The 14014-nt window shown below is 49.5% G+C and overlaps 1 protein-coding gene across 1 annotated transcript in view; it reads left to right on the forward strand.

Annotated features, from left to right (window-relative positions):
* The first annotated feature begins 36 nt into the window (after positions 1 to 36).
* ATP6V0D1 (ATPase H+ transporting V0 subunit d1) overlaps positions 37 to 14014 on the forward strand; it is a 38474-nt gene continuing 24496 nt past the window's right edge. Inside the window, exon 1 of the mRNA XM_027620129.1 lies at positions 37 to 283. Coding sequence (XP_027475930.1) covers positions 154 to 283 — 130 coding nt within the window. The 5' untranslated portion in view covers positions 37 to 153. The remainder of the gene's footprint in view (positions 284 to 14014) is intronic.

Genomic DNA, 14014 nt, shown 5'->3' on the forward strand with positions numbered 1-14014 from the left:
CTCAGAGCCCCGCCCCGTCATGGTCACGTGAGGCGCTCGCGCATCACCTGACCCGCTTGACAGCCCGCTGCTGGCGCCGAGTCAGCTGATCTTGGAGTCGAGCTGTCCACCGGGCGATCGGGGTTCTCCGATCTCGCCTCCCCCGCCGCAGCCATGTCGTTCTTCCCGGAGCTTTACTTCAACGTGGACAATGGCTACTTGGAGGGACTGGTGCGCGGCCTGAAGGCCGGGGTGCTCAGCCAGGCGGACTACCTCAATCTGGTGCAGTGCGAGACGCTCGAGGGTGAGCCGCGGGGCCGGGCGGCTGGGCCTTGGAAGGCCGGCAGAGAGACTGGCCCGGGCCTGAGGGTTCCGAGATCTGGGCGGGGAAGCCGGAGGCGGGGGTTCTCGAAGGGCCTGAGGGGCCTTGCTGGGAATCCAGGGGCCGATGGCGGGCGTCCCGGAAGGGAATCTCCGTCCAGATGCGGCTCCGCATGGGCCCAGACGCAACCAAGGCTTTTAGAACCGCGGTGGTTAGCTTCTGCTGGGGCCGCCTCTTCCCCCCTTATGCTTGTCGTATAGTTTGAAAAAGAGGGTCTCTTGAGAGAGGGTCTCTCGAGTAGCATCCTCACTCATGCTGCGGCCTGTCGGTGGTGCGAGAAGTGCCCATACAAACCTCTTTACCCCGCAGTAGTCAAAGAACGGCCCCGTGGCAACGCTTAGAGAACCTAAGCGGGAAAGTCCCCGGCTTCCCGCCTAACATACACCAAGACATTTAGGATCACTGTCTCTTAGCCTTGGCCGGCGGGGTGAACCTGCCTGGGGAATTGCTGAGCCAACCTACTGAGAGTTTGCTTCCATCGCCGAACCACTGGCTGAGCAGAGTTTCCTGAAGTCAGTGATTCGGAGAGCAAGAGGTTGCCCTCCAAGTTTGGAAGTTTCTGCACTTGTATTTGGCTAATAAATCCCGCCTCCTCAGTGAGAAGGCTGTGTGTTGGGACAGGATTTTTTTTTTTTTTTTTTTTTTGACAGAGAGAGCACAAGCAGAGGGAGAGAGAGGGAGAAGCAGGTTCCCTGCTGAGCGAGGAGCCCGATGTGGGACTCGATCCCAGGACCCTGGGATCATGACCTGGGCGGAAGGCAGCCACTTAACCGACTGAGCCACCCAGGCGTCCCAGGATATTTTTTTTTTTTTAAAGCACAAGAATGAGAAGCTAAGTTTCCCTTTCTTCAGCTCCAAACTAGGATTGACTCCCTGAGGTACAGCTGCATCAGATTTACTGAATTAGAGATGTCGCTGGGTCCCCACTTCCCCTCGTGATCGCGAAGGGCATTGTGGTTGGCATGTAAGTTCCCATTTCTGACCCTCAAGAGATACCCTAGAGCAGAGGTACTGCTGGCTCCATGGTTGGTAGCTGGAGTGGAAGACGATTTGCCCTCTGGTGAAAATTTTCTCATCAAAAACTTATTGAGGTTCACTTTTCCAGCGTTTTTCTTTTTAGAATATTAATTAAAGCATATTCCAGTGCTTAAAAAAACTTACTGAGGTTAAAAGAGGATTTAGTTTTTAAAAAGTAAGTTATTGTTTATCTTGTAAACTGGACCAGTAAAGTGAAAATAAATACTTTTAAATTGTAAAACTTATTGAAGTTAAAATGCAGGGATCCTGGACTTTATGAGTTTAACATAAACATATGAGAAAAGCTGTTTGTCTGCCTTATGAGAGTGGAGATGGGAAGAAGAGGAGAGCACCTTAGGGTGCCGAGTTGTAGGAGCCTGCCAGCAACCTGATTTTCCTCACTGGGAAGAGGAGGAGAAACAGAGGGAGGCTGCCTAGGGCAGGGCCTGGCACACAGTTGGCATTTAATACAAGTTTTGTGGACTGACTGGGACTGGAGATCTTTCTTTGCTTAAATCTGAAGGTGAACACCGTTGGTTACCAACTGGCATTTGGTAAACTTGTTTCTCTTCTAGGTTTTCCTCACTCATGCTGCTGCCTGTCCTTCCTCGTCCTGTAGAGCTTCCGGGGGTAGCAGGTTCCATCTTCCCAGCAACCCCTCCACCATTATCCTCTATAAATGTGTTAGGCCATTCCTCCTGCAACACGGCTCAGCACATGGCCTGCCTCGTGGCACCCCATCTAGACCTTTAGGGTCACATTCAAGGATTCCCTTGCTCTTCCACACATAGTCCTTTCCCTCACACAAGCCATCTCCCCTCTCCCCCGCCCCAACTCTTGGTGCACATAGTATGGTGGACCCTGGGTTGGAAAAATCAGTCTGAATCCCAGCCCTGCCAATTACTGGATTACCTTAGACAAGTTATTTAACACCTCTGGGCCTTGGATTCTTCATCTGGTATATTGTCATCCCCTATTTCATAAGGTGAGATATCAACAAGCTTTTATATGTAAGCACTGAGCCCAGCGACAAACCCAGAGTATGTGCTAGATAAGTGTTAGCTCTTGCTTTCACTACATTGCACCCGCCATTCCTTCTTTATCCGTCTCATCCCCACGAAGCCCAGTGATTCCCACCCTTCAAGGCCCAGCCTCAGTAGCACGCCATCTAAGAGCCCCTTTGTGATCATGCTAGACTAGACTGTTGTCCCCTCCACCCAGTTACAGCTCCTGTGATTGTCTGTGCTATTTTCCTCGAAGTTTCTTGACATAGAGTTTGGGATTCTTGGGACCCTGTATGCTGGAGATGCTGAAGACTCTCAGGGGCTGGGGATAGCCACAGGCAGAAGGAGTGACTAGAAACCCCATTATCCTCTACAGAAAGTCCTTCGCTGCTTCGAAGGTGACACCAGAGGCCTTTGTTGCTGGGTGTTTTTTTGCTTCCCTATCTCCAGGGGAAAGGAAAGAGGGGAAGGGAGACCAAGGAAGCCGTTGGTCCCTAGTGAGATCTGTAAGTGTGTCCTGAAGTAACAAGATTTCCAAAGATGTTCCAGAAGGCACAGGGCACTGGGCAGAGGGTGTTGTTCTTTAAGGAAGGGCAAATGCATACCCTCCACCACACCCCGGGCCTTCCTCCCTGAATCTCACTCACGCAGGGCATCTGCTACTGACCTCTTCTGCTAGAACTCAGTCTTTCAGGACCTCCGAGGCTCGTATATTCTCCATTGTCCATCTTGCTTGATTGTTTATACTCAGAGGTAGGAGAGAAAACCTGGAGAGGTCCTATCCTTTGGTTAACTGAGGGGACAGATTTGGGTGGTCACAATAACACTTTTTAACTCTTGAGTGTTTCTGGATATGTAGAGTACCTTCTAGGGGCTGAGTCTTGTGCTGGAAATTGTGGGGAAGATGAGGTGGGTCAGAGAAACACAAAGAGAAATCATACAGTATTACTTAGAATGTTTTCATTCATCTAGCATATACCTATGAAGCACCTATTTTTGCCAGGCATTGTGATAGGGGCTGAGATATTTTGTTGAATGATGTTCTTTTGACCCTCATAATGCGGTGGTGGAGGTCAGTGTGGGCAGGGGGAAGACATTAAGAGATCAGTGTAACATAGAAGTTACAAATATGGGCTTACTACTTCATGGCTCTGTGCCATGTAACCTCTCTGTCCAGAGTTTTATCGTCTGTAAAGTGGTAATAATAATGGCACCTACTTCAAGGGCTGGTTATGAAGGTTAAACAAGATAATTCATATAAAGCACTTAGCATGACTTTGGCACATGGCAAGTGTTGAGTCAGTGTGTTAGTGGCTGTTATTGTTATTTTATTTTTTTAAGTTTTATTTATTTAATCTCTTGAACCCCAAGATCCAGAGTCACATGTTCTTCTGACTGAGCCAGACAGGTGCCCTGTTATTGTTATTTTAAAGTAGACTTAATATATAATTACATACTGAGGGTGATACTGGTGAAAGTGATGGTATGGAGCACCACCTGCCACAAAGGCTTGCCAAACTTGGGGTTGTTGGATGTATTTCAGGCATTAGGAGCATATGTAGTGCTACTTTGATATTCAGATGTTTGTTTGCTCATCCAAGAAACACTTCCTAAAGGCCTACTGTGTGCCAGCCCCTGGGCTTTATAAGTGACCCAAACAGGTATTTCAGGCATTCCCATAGTTCTGAGCCTCAACTCTTAGCTTTGACCCTGGGTTCAGCCTAAGAGCAATTTTTCCCTTCCTCTTTCCTCTTTAAAACTATATCAAACTGATGCTGTCAGATATATACAAATTAGAAGGAATAGTATCACGAATCTGTAAGTAATAATCACTTAACTATAACAATGATCAGTTCTTGTCATTATAACAGTTATCAATCTTGTTGCAATAAATAGCTCCACTTACCCCCCAGCTCCTAAATTATTTTGAAGTAAATCCCAGACAATGCATAATTTCAGCTGTAAATATTTCAATATCTCTGAAAAAGGTCATGACTAATTTTAAGAAAATAACTGCAAAGCTATTAATCCTCCTTTAAAAGAAACAACAATAGTTTGTTAATGTCATCAACTATCCATTTAGTGTTCAGATTTCTCTGATGAGCTCAAATTTTTAAAATATGATTTGTTTCAATCAGGATCCAAATATGATCCATACGTTTTAGCTGGTTGATGCTATCTCTGGTCTTTTAATATATAGGTTCTTTGTCTCTCTTATTTTTCCTTTTACTTATTGAAGAAACTGGGTCATTTGATTTATGGGTTTTCCCTCCATTTCAGTTTTGCTGATTACATCCTTGCCATATAGTTGGATATGTTCCTCTATCCCTTGTTTTTCCTGTAAATTGGTAGTTAGATGTAGAGGCTTGATTAGATTCTAGTTCATTTTTTTTTTTTTTTGGAAAAAAGAATAATAGGTGATTTTGTACTTCCATTGGGAGGCACATAACGTCTCGCTGTTTCTCTTTTTGTGACATAAAAAATCATTGACGTTTATTGCCTAGAATCATTATTTCATTAGGTGTTGCAAAATGGTGATATTCTAATTCTATGTTTCCTTCTTTGATTGCTAGCTTGAATATTTCTTTTTTTTTAAGATTTTATTTATTTATTTGACAGAGAGAGACACAGCGAGAGAGGGAACACAAGCAGGGAGGGTGGGAGAGGGAGAAGCAGACTCCGTGCTGAGCAGGGAACCCGATGCGGGGCTCGATCCCAGGACCCTGGGATCATGACCTGAGCCGAAGGCAGACGCTTAACGACTGAGCCACCCAGGCGCCCCTTGAATATTTCTATACTAGGAAACTTCCACTAATCAACCACTTTGTTACCCTGAAATACAGTCTATATAAGTGAGGTAGGATAAATGCTTGATTCTTTCCTGTATTTATCAGTTTTCAAAGTAATGAGTTGGTTCTCCAAAATCCTAGAGAGGACTAATGAGGTTTGTTACTTTTTTTGGTATAGTATCATAATGCACATACGGATTTTGATATATTTTTGTCTTTCAATCTTTTTATTGATGCTCAAATTATCCCTTGGCCAGTGGGAGCTTATTCAATAGGTTATTGAGTCTTTTGTGACACAATCCTGTAGCCTTTGAGAGCTTTCTTTACTTTGGAGATAACGGTATGTTCTAATCTTATCTTATACATTTCCTGACCCAGACCGAGAGTCCTCATTTCTCTTAGGAGACCTTGTTCTTTTTATTGGAAAATGGTATTTAGAGGTCATAATGAGTCTAAGGGGTTCTCATTGCTACTGGGTTGGTCATGTTTCCAGGATTTTTCTATGGATTAGCTCTCTTCTTACTCAGAAACATAGAAAATAGAGAAAAGCATATGGCTAGCTGGGTAATGCAGCCACAATTTGGCTGATGCTAGCTTCCTAATTTGGAATGGAGGCTCTACCTGACAATGGGGCCAGTCAAGACATCTCTTTATGTTGCAAATAAATATAATTAATGTTCAGGAGGGGGAGAGCCCACAAATTAGATGCTCAGGGACCATGGTGAAGGGCTCACATGTATGGTATGCTGGCTGTCTTGCAGAATACTTTATCCTTTCTGTTCTGAGTTGCTTGTGTTCATTGCAACATCTCCTGCATTTCAACATTTTTTTGCAAGGGACTGTCTCTTATGGGAAGAAGAAAGCAAGACTCCAGGCTGGGCTTGGCCAATCACCAGTCAGATGAAACTGCAGATGCAATGGTGGATGGTGTCCTCCAGGAGTGGCAACTCATTCGGCACTAACTGTGATGTGGCAAGGAGTGTGGCTGGAGAGTTAGAGATCAGGTCTTGAGGGACTGCAATAGCCATAGAGGAAGTGCTTTGTCCTGAGTGAGGGGATGGGTGAGTAAAACTATTGGACTTGTACTTTAGAGTGCACCTACAGTGTGAAAAGGGGATTGGAAGTGGGGGCCACACCAGAAGTGGGAAGAACAACTTGCAGGGTATTATAAGTAATCCAGGTCAGAGGTGCTGACAGCTTGCCTTTGGCATGGGCAAGGATCATCGTGAGGGAATCTTAGGAAGAGAAAGTGATAGAACTTGAGGGGTTGGATAAGGAGCTGAGGAGGAAGGAAGAGTCAAAGCCTACGTCCTCACCTCTGGTGTAGGCAACCGTGTCGGTGGCAGAGTGAAATGATAGTGGAATGCAGAAGAGAAGGTTGGAGAAAGAATGAGAAGAATGGGGTTGAGGGCTCTGTGAGCCATTTGAGTGGCAACGTAGAGGCGATTTTTGGTGCTCAGGAGTGAGTCTGAGCTTCGTAGCCAATTTTGGGAATCAGGGTAGAAGTGTGGCTGCTACCTCCAAGAGGGAGCATAGAGTCAGAAGAGTAGAGGCCCAAGATGAGACCCTCCCCCAGGAAAGGGTCCAGTTAAGCAAGGGGTCCTTCCAAAAAGGTGAAAGACATCCCCTGAGAGGTGGGCAGCCCCAGCAGAGAACCTGAAAAAGAAGGGGTGATGAATGCCAAACGTGGCCAAGAGATTGAAATAAAGTCAGACAGCTTTTCAACTGGATTTGCCGTTCAGAGGTCGTGGTGACCTTAATGAGAAGAGAGGAAAGTGGGACTAGAAGGTGAGAGCAGTGCATGGAGCGTATGGGCAGAGATGACATATAGACAGAACAGAGCTCACTGGTCAACTAATCCCAGCTCAGTCACTTACTGGCTTCGTGACGTTGGGCAGGTCGCTTTTCCTCAGCTGTACAGTCAGAAATGTTAATAGCATCTCTTTGAGATGTGTACAAAGTGTAAGCACAGGGCCCGGTGCCAAGTGAACAGTCAGGGAAGCCTGCTGCTGTCACTCCTGAGAGACAGGCGCCATGCTGGGCCTTGAATGGGTAATGAAAACATGTCATGCAGGCCTTGCCTGTGGGGTAAGTGTGCCTGTCTAATGGGCAGACAACATTGAATGTATAGTAGGCACAAGGTAAATTTTAGGGGGATGGGAGCAGGTGGGGTAAAAGGGTATGGGGTTTCTTTTTGGGGTTCTAAAATTGATGGTGGTGATGATCACACAATCCTGTGAATATACTAAGACCCATTGAATTGTACACTTTAAATGGGAAAGTTGTATGGCATATGAATTATATCTCAGTAGAGCTGTTACCAAAAGAAGTCAGCCAGGCCAAGGAGGTGGGAAGAAGGAATGGCATTATCGTCTCGGAAACATGAAACTTCGTAGAGTGTCTGAGGAGCTTCAGGAGCTGGGAAGAGAGAATAGAACACATGTCAGGGACGTACAGGGGCTGAATGTGGATAGGTGCTTCAGGCTGGTTCATGAAAGACTTTGAGCGCCTTGGACACAGCTCAGGAGGGATGAATGTTATGAATGTTATGATAAAAAAAAAACAAAGGAAGGGAAGGGAGAGATTCTTAGCGTTAGGTCGAGGCCAGTGTGTGGGAAATGTCTAAGAGTTTCTGTGTATGGTCTTTTGCGTTTCTGTATATAGTCTATTGCATTTTGTTGGTCAAAGGAGACTCTAGTGAGTTGGTGAAGTTAGAGGACCGTGGCTTGGACAGGAAGACAAGCTTAGCTCAGTGCAAAATTCTTCAGGGTCGGATGTATTCTGAAGGAAGAGGTAGCACAGCTCTGAGAGTCCACTGGCCATGAGCAAGAGAGAGAGGAGCTTGGGGGCATTGGGAGAAGAGTGTGCAGAAGGTGATAACCTGGAAGAGTTTGCACTGCGGATCGAAGGGAACGAGCACCTTGATTCTGAGCGATGAGAGCCTGGCCCCATATACACCTGAAATTTTCGCCTCGGTGTTTGAGGATCCGTGTTGTCCCAACTGCCCTGGGCGGTGGCATCGCTGAGCGAAGAGACCCCTGATACCCAGTGATGGGTCAGGTGGCGTAGATCATTGGTGGTGACCGTGGCCACCTGATACCTTGGTTGGTTGTCTCCACCTTGCTGCTGCTGCCCAAGAGGCCGAGGCTCTAGAGTGGGGGTGGAGGCTTGAGAGGGGCAGGAGAGAGGTGTTGCTGCCGTGAGTCAGTTCGCACTTGGTCCCTCGGTAGATGAAGGGGAGGGGGTTGTGAAGGGAGTGGGGGTGGGAGGAGGGTGCCGTTAGAAGCTTGGTCTGAGGCTCTGGAGGATGGATTTAGGCGGAGCCAGGCTGGAGGCACGCAGCAGTTCCACCTCTCCAGGTGAGAAGACATGGGCTGAACCTGCGCAGGACTAGCATGGAGGGAGATGAAGGACTGAGTCAGGCACCAGCTCAGGGGGTGAGACCCACAAGGTTGGTCCAGTTTTCATTCGGTACTGGGATGAGAGGGGTCAGAAGTCAGGCTTCTAACTTCATAAATGCCTGGGTGGGTGCTGGAAATGCTTCTGAGATGGGGACCAGCGGAAGAGGAGACAGTTTGGGGTGTGAACAGGTTGATGGAAGAGGAGGTGTTCTGTCTCAGATGTGCTGAATCGGAGTGTCTGAGGGAGGCGGCTGTGTGGGCCTGGAGCACAGGGGAAGTAGCACTGAAGGTACTGGAAGTCAGCAGCGCTCTGGCTGGCTGGCAGCATCTCCGCCCACACTCGGCCATCTGTAGGCTTGCAGCCAGGGCAAGTCTCCCTTAGAAGCCTAGTCCTGCCAGGAGGCTGGAGAGCAGCCTTAAGGACAGGCCAAGCGGACACAGGCGTGCTCTGACCAGGACACCTGGCACGGAGCCTAATTTGGCAAGCAGCACGGGGATTCCCCTATGATCCCTGCCATGCGTTCTCCTGCATGACTGGGCATGGTGGGGTTTTGTTTTTGTTTTTGAATAAACATCTATATTTTTTTAATTCCCAAAAGTAAAGTTGGTGGACAGGTGACTCAGTGTGGACCTTTTGGGGGACAGGTTCTCACCACCTTGTTAAAACATTGCATGCGTGTGTACTCCGTGTCCCTGTAACCCCGCTTAGAGGATTGTGTCCCTCTAGATTAGCACAAGATGGCATGTATAGAGATGTTCACGTCGGCCTTGTTCGTAACCGCAGCCTGTTAGAACCAATAGAATATTCATTGACAGGGGTATGGTTAAATAAACCATGGTCTGTCTTTACAGTGGAATACTATGCAAGTGCTCAAAAGCGTGAAGTTCTATAAGGACTGATTTAAAAATATATTGTTAATATATTCCCACTTTAGTAGAATACTGTATGCACGTGGAAAAGTGTTTGTAAGCCTAGACACCATGTGGTCTAGAACGGATGGCAGCCTCTGGAGGGAGGGATTGAAGAGGCTGGGAGGAGAATATGTGCATTTTTTATTTTATGTACTCTTTGGATTTCTTGCAGTGAACAAATAGTTTGTAAGTTAAGACATCTGATAAAGATATGTAGAATAAAGGAAATTAGAACATATAGATATGCAAGAAAAGCTACTCACACCCAACAGCCATCCACGATGAGACCTCTGCTGGTGACCCTGGACATTTGACTTCCAGATTTTGGTTCACAGCCTGCTAGGGCCGGTCTGAGTCTTCGGGAACTCCCGTCAAGCCCCTTCTCTTTACACCTAAAGACTCAGAGCCCGGGGGGTTACTTGAGGGCCCAGGCCGGGGCTGGACACCTCTGGCTGGTGACCAGGCCAGAACCCCTGGGCTCCTGTTCAGGTACAGCTCACCTGCTCACCTCTCACCTGGCCAGCTTTCTCTTTTATTCTCCCCCCCCCCCGCCCCCGCTTCTTGCTTTTCCTTCCCTGATTACATCTTGCGCGGGTATAGACTTTAGCATAGGACCCGCTAGCCCCTGTTTCACAAGCCCTGCCCCAGAGGTCATGTCAGAACTTGCTCTGCTGGGTGATAACACACTTTTTCTCGGATTTTACTCAATGATCCCTTTTTTTTTCCCCCCAAGATTGTTACCTTTTTTTTTTTTTAAGATTTTATTTATCCATTTATTTGAGAGAGAGAGAGAGCACGAGAGGGGGTAGGGTCAGAGGGAGAAGCAGACTCCCCGCTGAGCAGGGAGCCCGATGTGGGACTCAATCCCGGGACTCCAGGATCATGACCTGAGCCGAAGGCAGTCGCTTAACCAACTGAGCCACCCAGGCGCCCATTTACTCAATGATTTCTTGGGCTTGATTTCTGAGATGGAGCCAGTGACTGTACCCAAGCCTCGGTAGGGCCTTTTGCGGCGGCCTCCACATCGGCAAATGTGAGGCATCCAGGACCCTTGAAGAGAGGCTTTCTGGGTGGCCAGTGTTTCTGGATGGTAGAGAAGGAAAGGCCCCAACATCTTAATTTAAATGTTTTGCACGGAACCCTTCTGGAATGTACTAGTCTCCCTTTCCCGCTTTCTTGGTGGCACACACTGAGCATAGCAGAGCTTCTCCCACATCAGGGCTGTTGACTTCAGATGGAAAGAACCGCTGTCCCTGAGAGCCCAAGTCCACTTCGGATAGTTTCGTTCCTGGCCCCCTGTCAGGCTGCCCACTCGCGCACCCCAGTGTAGTCAGGGTGCCTGCTACAGTACCCCACACCCTTTTTCTACCTCGTAGATATTCTTGTGCTTTGGGCTCAGCGGTCAGACACACTGCAGCTTGTTAGAAGGTCTCCATCCAGAGCGAACAGGTGTGAGGACACGAAGTAGTGGCCTCTCCTATAAACCATCTTTGCCTGCTCTGGTTCAGGAGCCTCAGGGTCCCCCTGGGTCACCAGGACCTTTCTTGAGTTCTGTGTGAGGTGGGGCATCAGGCAGACCATGGCTTCCTTTCCGGCCAGCTGTGTGATGCTTAGCATGTGATTTAATACCCCAAAGCTCATTTGCCTGCCTGTGAAATGAAATCACTTGCAGGCTGTGAGGATTTAGCAGCACAGTGCCCAGCCAGAGTGAATGCACAGTAAGTATTTATATGATTAGATGAGTGACGACTCAGTATTGGTGCTGGCAGAAGAATAGGTTTTGGTGTACAGGGGAGGAGAAGCTAAGGCCCCTGTCCTGGAGGGGTGTGCTGTGTCAGAGGTAAAGATTAGTTTTTTTAAGTAGGTTCCACGCCCAGCATGGAACCCAACACGGGGCTTGAACTCACCACCCAGAGATCAAGACCTGGGCTGAGATCAAGAGTCGGATGCTTAACCGACTGAGCCACCAAGTTGCCCCTCAAGATTTTTTTTTAAAGATTTTATTTAGGGGTGCCTGGGTGGCCTCAGTTGGTTAAGCCGTCGCCTTCGGTCATGATCCCAGGGTCCTTGCATGCGCTCTCTCTCGCTCAAATAAATAAAATCTTTTAAAAAGTTTAAATATTTTATTTGTTAGAGAATGTGTACGTGTGCACAAGCAGGCTGGGGTGGGGGGCAGGGAGGGAGAGGGAGAGGGAGAAGCAGGCTCCCCGCTGAGCAGGGAGCCCATCTTAGGGCTTGATCCCAGGACCCCAGAATCATGACGTGAGCCGTAACTGACTGAGCCACCCAGGCACCCACCCCTAAAGATTTTATTTTTAAGCAATCGCTGCACCCAGCGTGGGGCTCAAACTCATAACCTGGAGATCAAGAGTCGCCTGCTCTACCGACTGAGGCAGCCAGGCACGCCCGTGCCTTCTTTTTTTAAATATGGCATTAGGCGGTAGAGGAGGGGCCAGGGTGGGGGAGAAAGCTGGATCAAGGGCTTTGGAGACTTGGGAGGGTCTGGTTGAGCTGGGAAACAAGAGCGTGGGGGACTGAGGATGGCCACGCTTCCTCTGTGGTCTCTCCAGTCTTGCTACTCAGCAGGTTCTGTCTTCAGTGATGCAAGACCGACCAGTCCCTCATGACCAGACTCAAGCCCACGTTGTCTCCATTCTGGCTTTCCCAGACTCATGTCTACCTCGGGCCTATTGCTTGCTCTGTATGACACATTCCTGTGTGGCTTTGTGGGTGCCTGCAGCCTCCACCCCCAGGGATCGCTGGCTGGGGGGAGATAGGGACCAGAAGTCTGAGGCAGGGATGTGTTGAGAGGGATGGAGGAAGAGTGGACCCCGTGGCTGTTTACAAAGCCATCCTCCCTGTGGCCACAAGGGGGTGTGCCACGACCGCTGGGCTGGAGAGAGCAGGGGAGGGGTGTGTGGCTGATGGAACTAGTGAGTCAGCTAGGCTGCCTCTCCTCACCTCTGCACAGTGGCCACTGTCCCTTGGGACTCCGTCCTGGGCCCTACCTCCCTCACCCACGTCCTAGTTGGCCTTCTTCAGATTAGGCAGGACTCAACAGCTCAGTGTCTCCTGTCTGTCCATATCTTCCTGTCCTTACCTCCCTGTGCCCCAGCTTCCTGGGCTGGGAAGGAGAAGGCCAGGGGACATACTCGGAGGCTCTCCGCCTTGGTGCTGAGTGCACGCTGCTCCAGCCTTAACCATCAGGCAGTCGTCATCCCCCGCCCCCACAGCCGGGCCGTGCAGGCGGCTCTGAGAGCAGTAGCTACAGCACAGTGTACCTGCCACGAACCAGGGGTCGTCGGGGCTCCAAGCGGAGTCTGAGGCTGCCGAGGGATCAGGATACTTCCCAGGCTCCCAGAAGCACCACTCTTCCCCACGTGGCCTCCACTCTTGTCAGGCAGCCCTGGTCCCTCCAGGAGAGGGAAGATTCATCCTCAGGACAGACTCCTTTTCTCCCAGTCTCCTTCAGCACTTTAGGGGACGCATACAGGTACACATGGGTAGAGTGACTCTGGGAAAGGTCCAAAGTAGGCACCCCAAACTCTGTAGGCACTGTAGGTACACACAGTCATGCTGGAAAGGGGTTGTTAGCAGGTGGCTGACAACTCTTCTCTTCCACTCCGCACCCCAATTTGGGGGACCTTTCCATTGACCTTCCTGGCTTCTGCCTCGTCTAACACCTACTTGGTTGTTCTGCACTGGCCTTCCTCCTCTTTTCGAGGCGGGAAGATCAAGACTCTGAAGGGCCACTTAGTAGGTTTGGCTCCTGTTCTGTAGCCCGACACGTGCTCTGGCTGTCTGCATCCAGCACCTGTAGCTTGAGGGCCTGGACTGGGGCTGCCCCCCTGGGAACTTGAGTGGTCCTGAAGAGCGGCAGGCAGACTTGTGGCAGGGGAAGGGGGTGTGTGGAGGAACAGCCCTGACTGCGTGCTGGGCACTGCTTTCCTGGCCAACTCTTGCCTGGCCCTGGGCACTTGCCCAGATCTTGTCTCTCCTTGGCTACTCAGGCAGCGGCTTTTTTCAGGCCTTAACCTCAGCTGAGGCTTTGCATGTGGCTGGCGGACGGGGCTTTCCCCTCTAAGGAATTATCTTGCTGTCCTCACTGTTTCAACTCTGCCTTCCCTGCCTTCCCCTGCTCTGGTGGCTGCTCAGAGGTTCCACAAGCCCGGGCCTCCCCTGCACCTGCTGTCAGTTCTGCCAAGGCTGCTCCATGGGTACCCAGGCCTCTAGACTCACCCTGAGCCCTTGAGTGGCCCTTAGGGGCTGAGTTGTAGAGGGTCGGTGTGATCTAGGCCTGACCAGGGTGGAGAATGTCAGAGCCGGCCAGCCTCCTGGAGATAACCTTATCCAACCCTTTTATTTTACCTAGGAAATTGGGTCCAGGTGAGGGCCAAGGGCTTGCTTCCAATCTCCGGACACCCGTGTTGGCTCCTCCTGCCCCGTCACCATACGGTCTTTGGTTGTTTCCTTCTTATCCCTGCATATGTTCACTGAAGGATGCCTGAACTACGCCTCTGTGTGCCCGGC

This window comes from Zalophus californianus, chromosome 17, assembly GCF_009762305.2.
Source record: "Zalophus californianus isolate mZalCal1 chromosome 17, mZalCal1.pri.v2, whole genome shotgun sequence".
Taxonomy (NCBI): Eukaryota; Metazoa; Chordata; class Mammalia; order Carnivora; family Otariidae; genus Zalophus; species Zalophus californianus.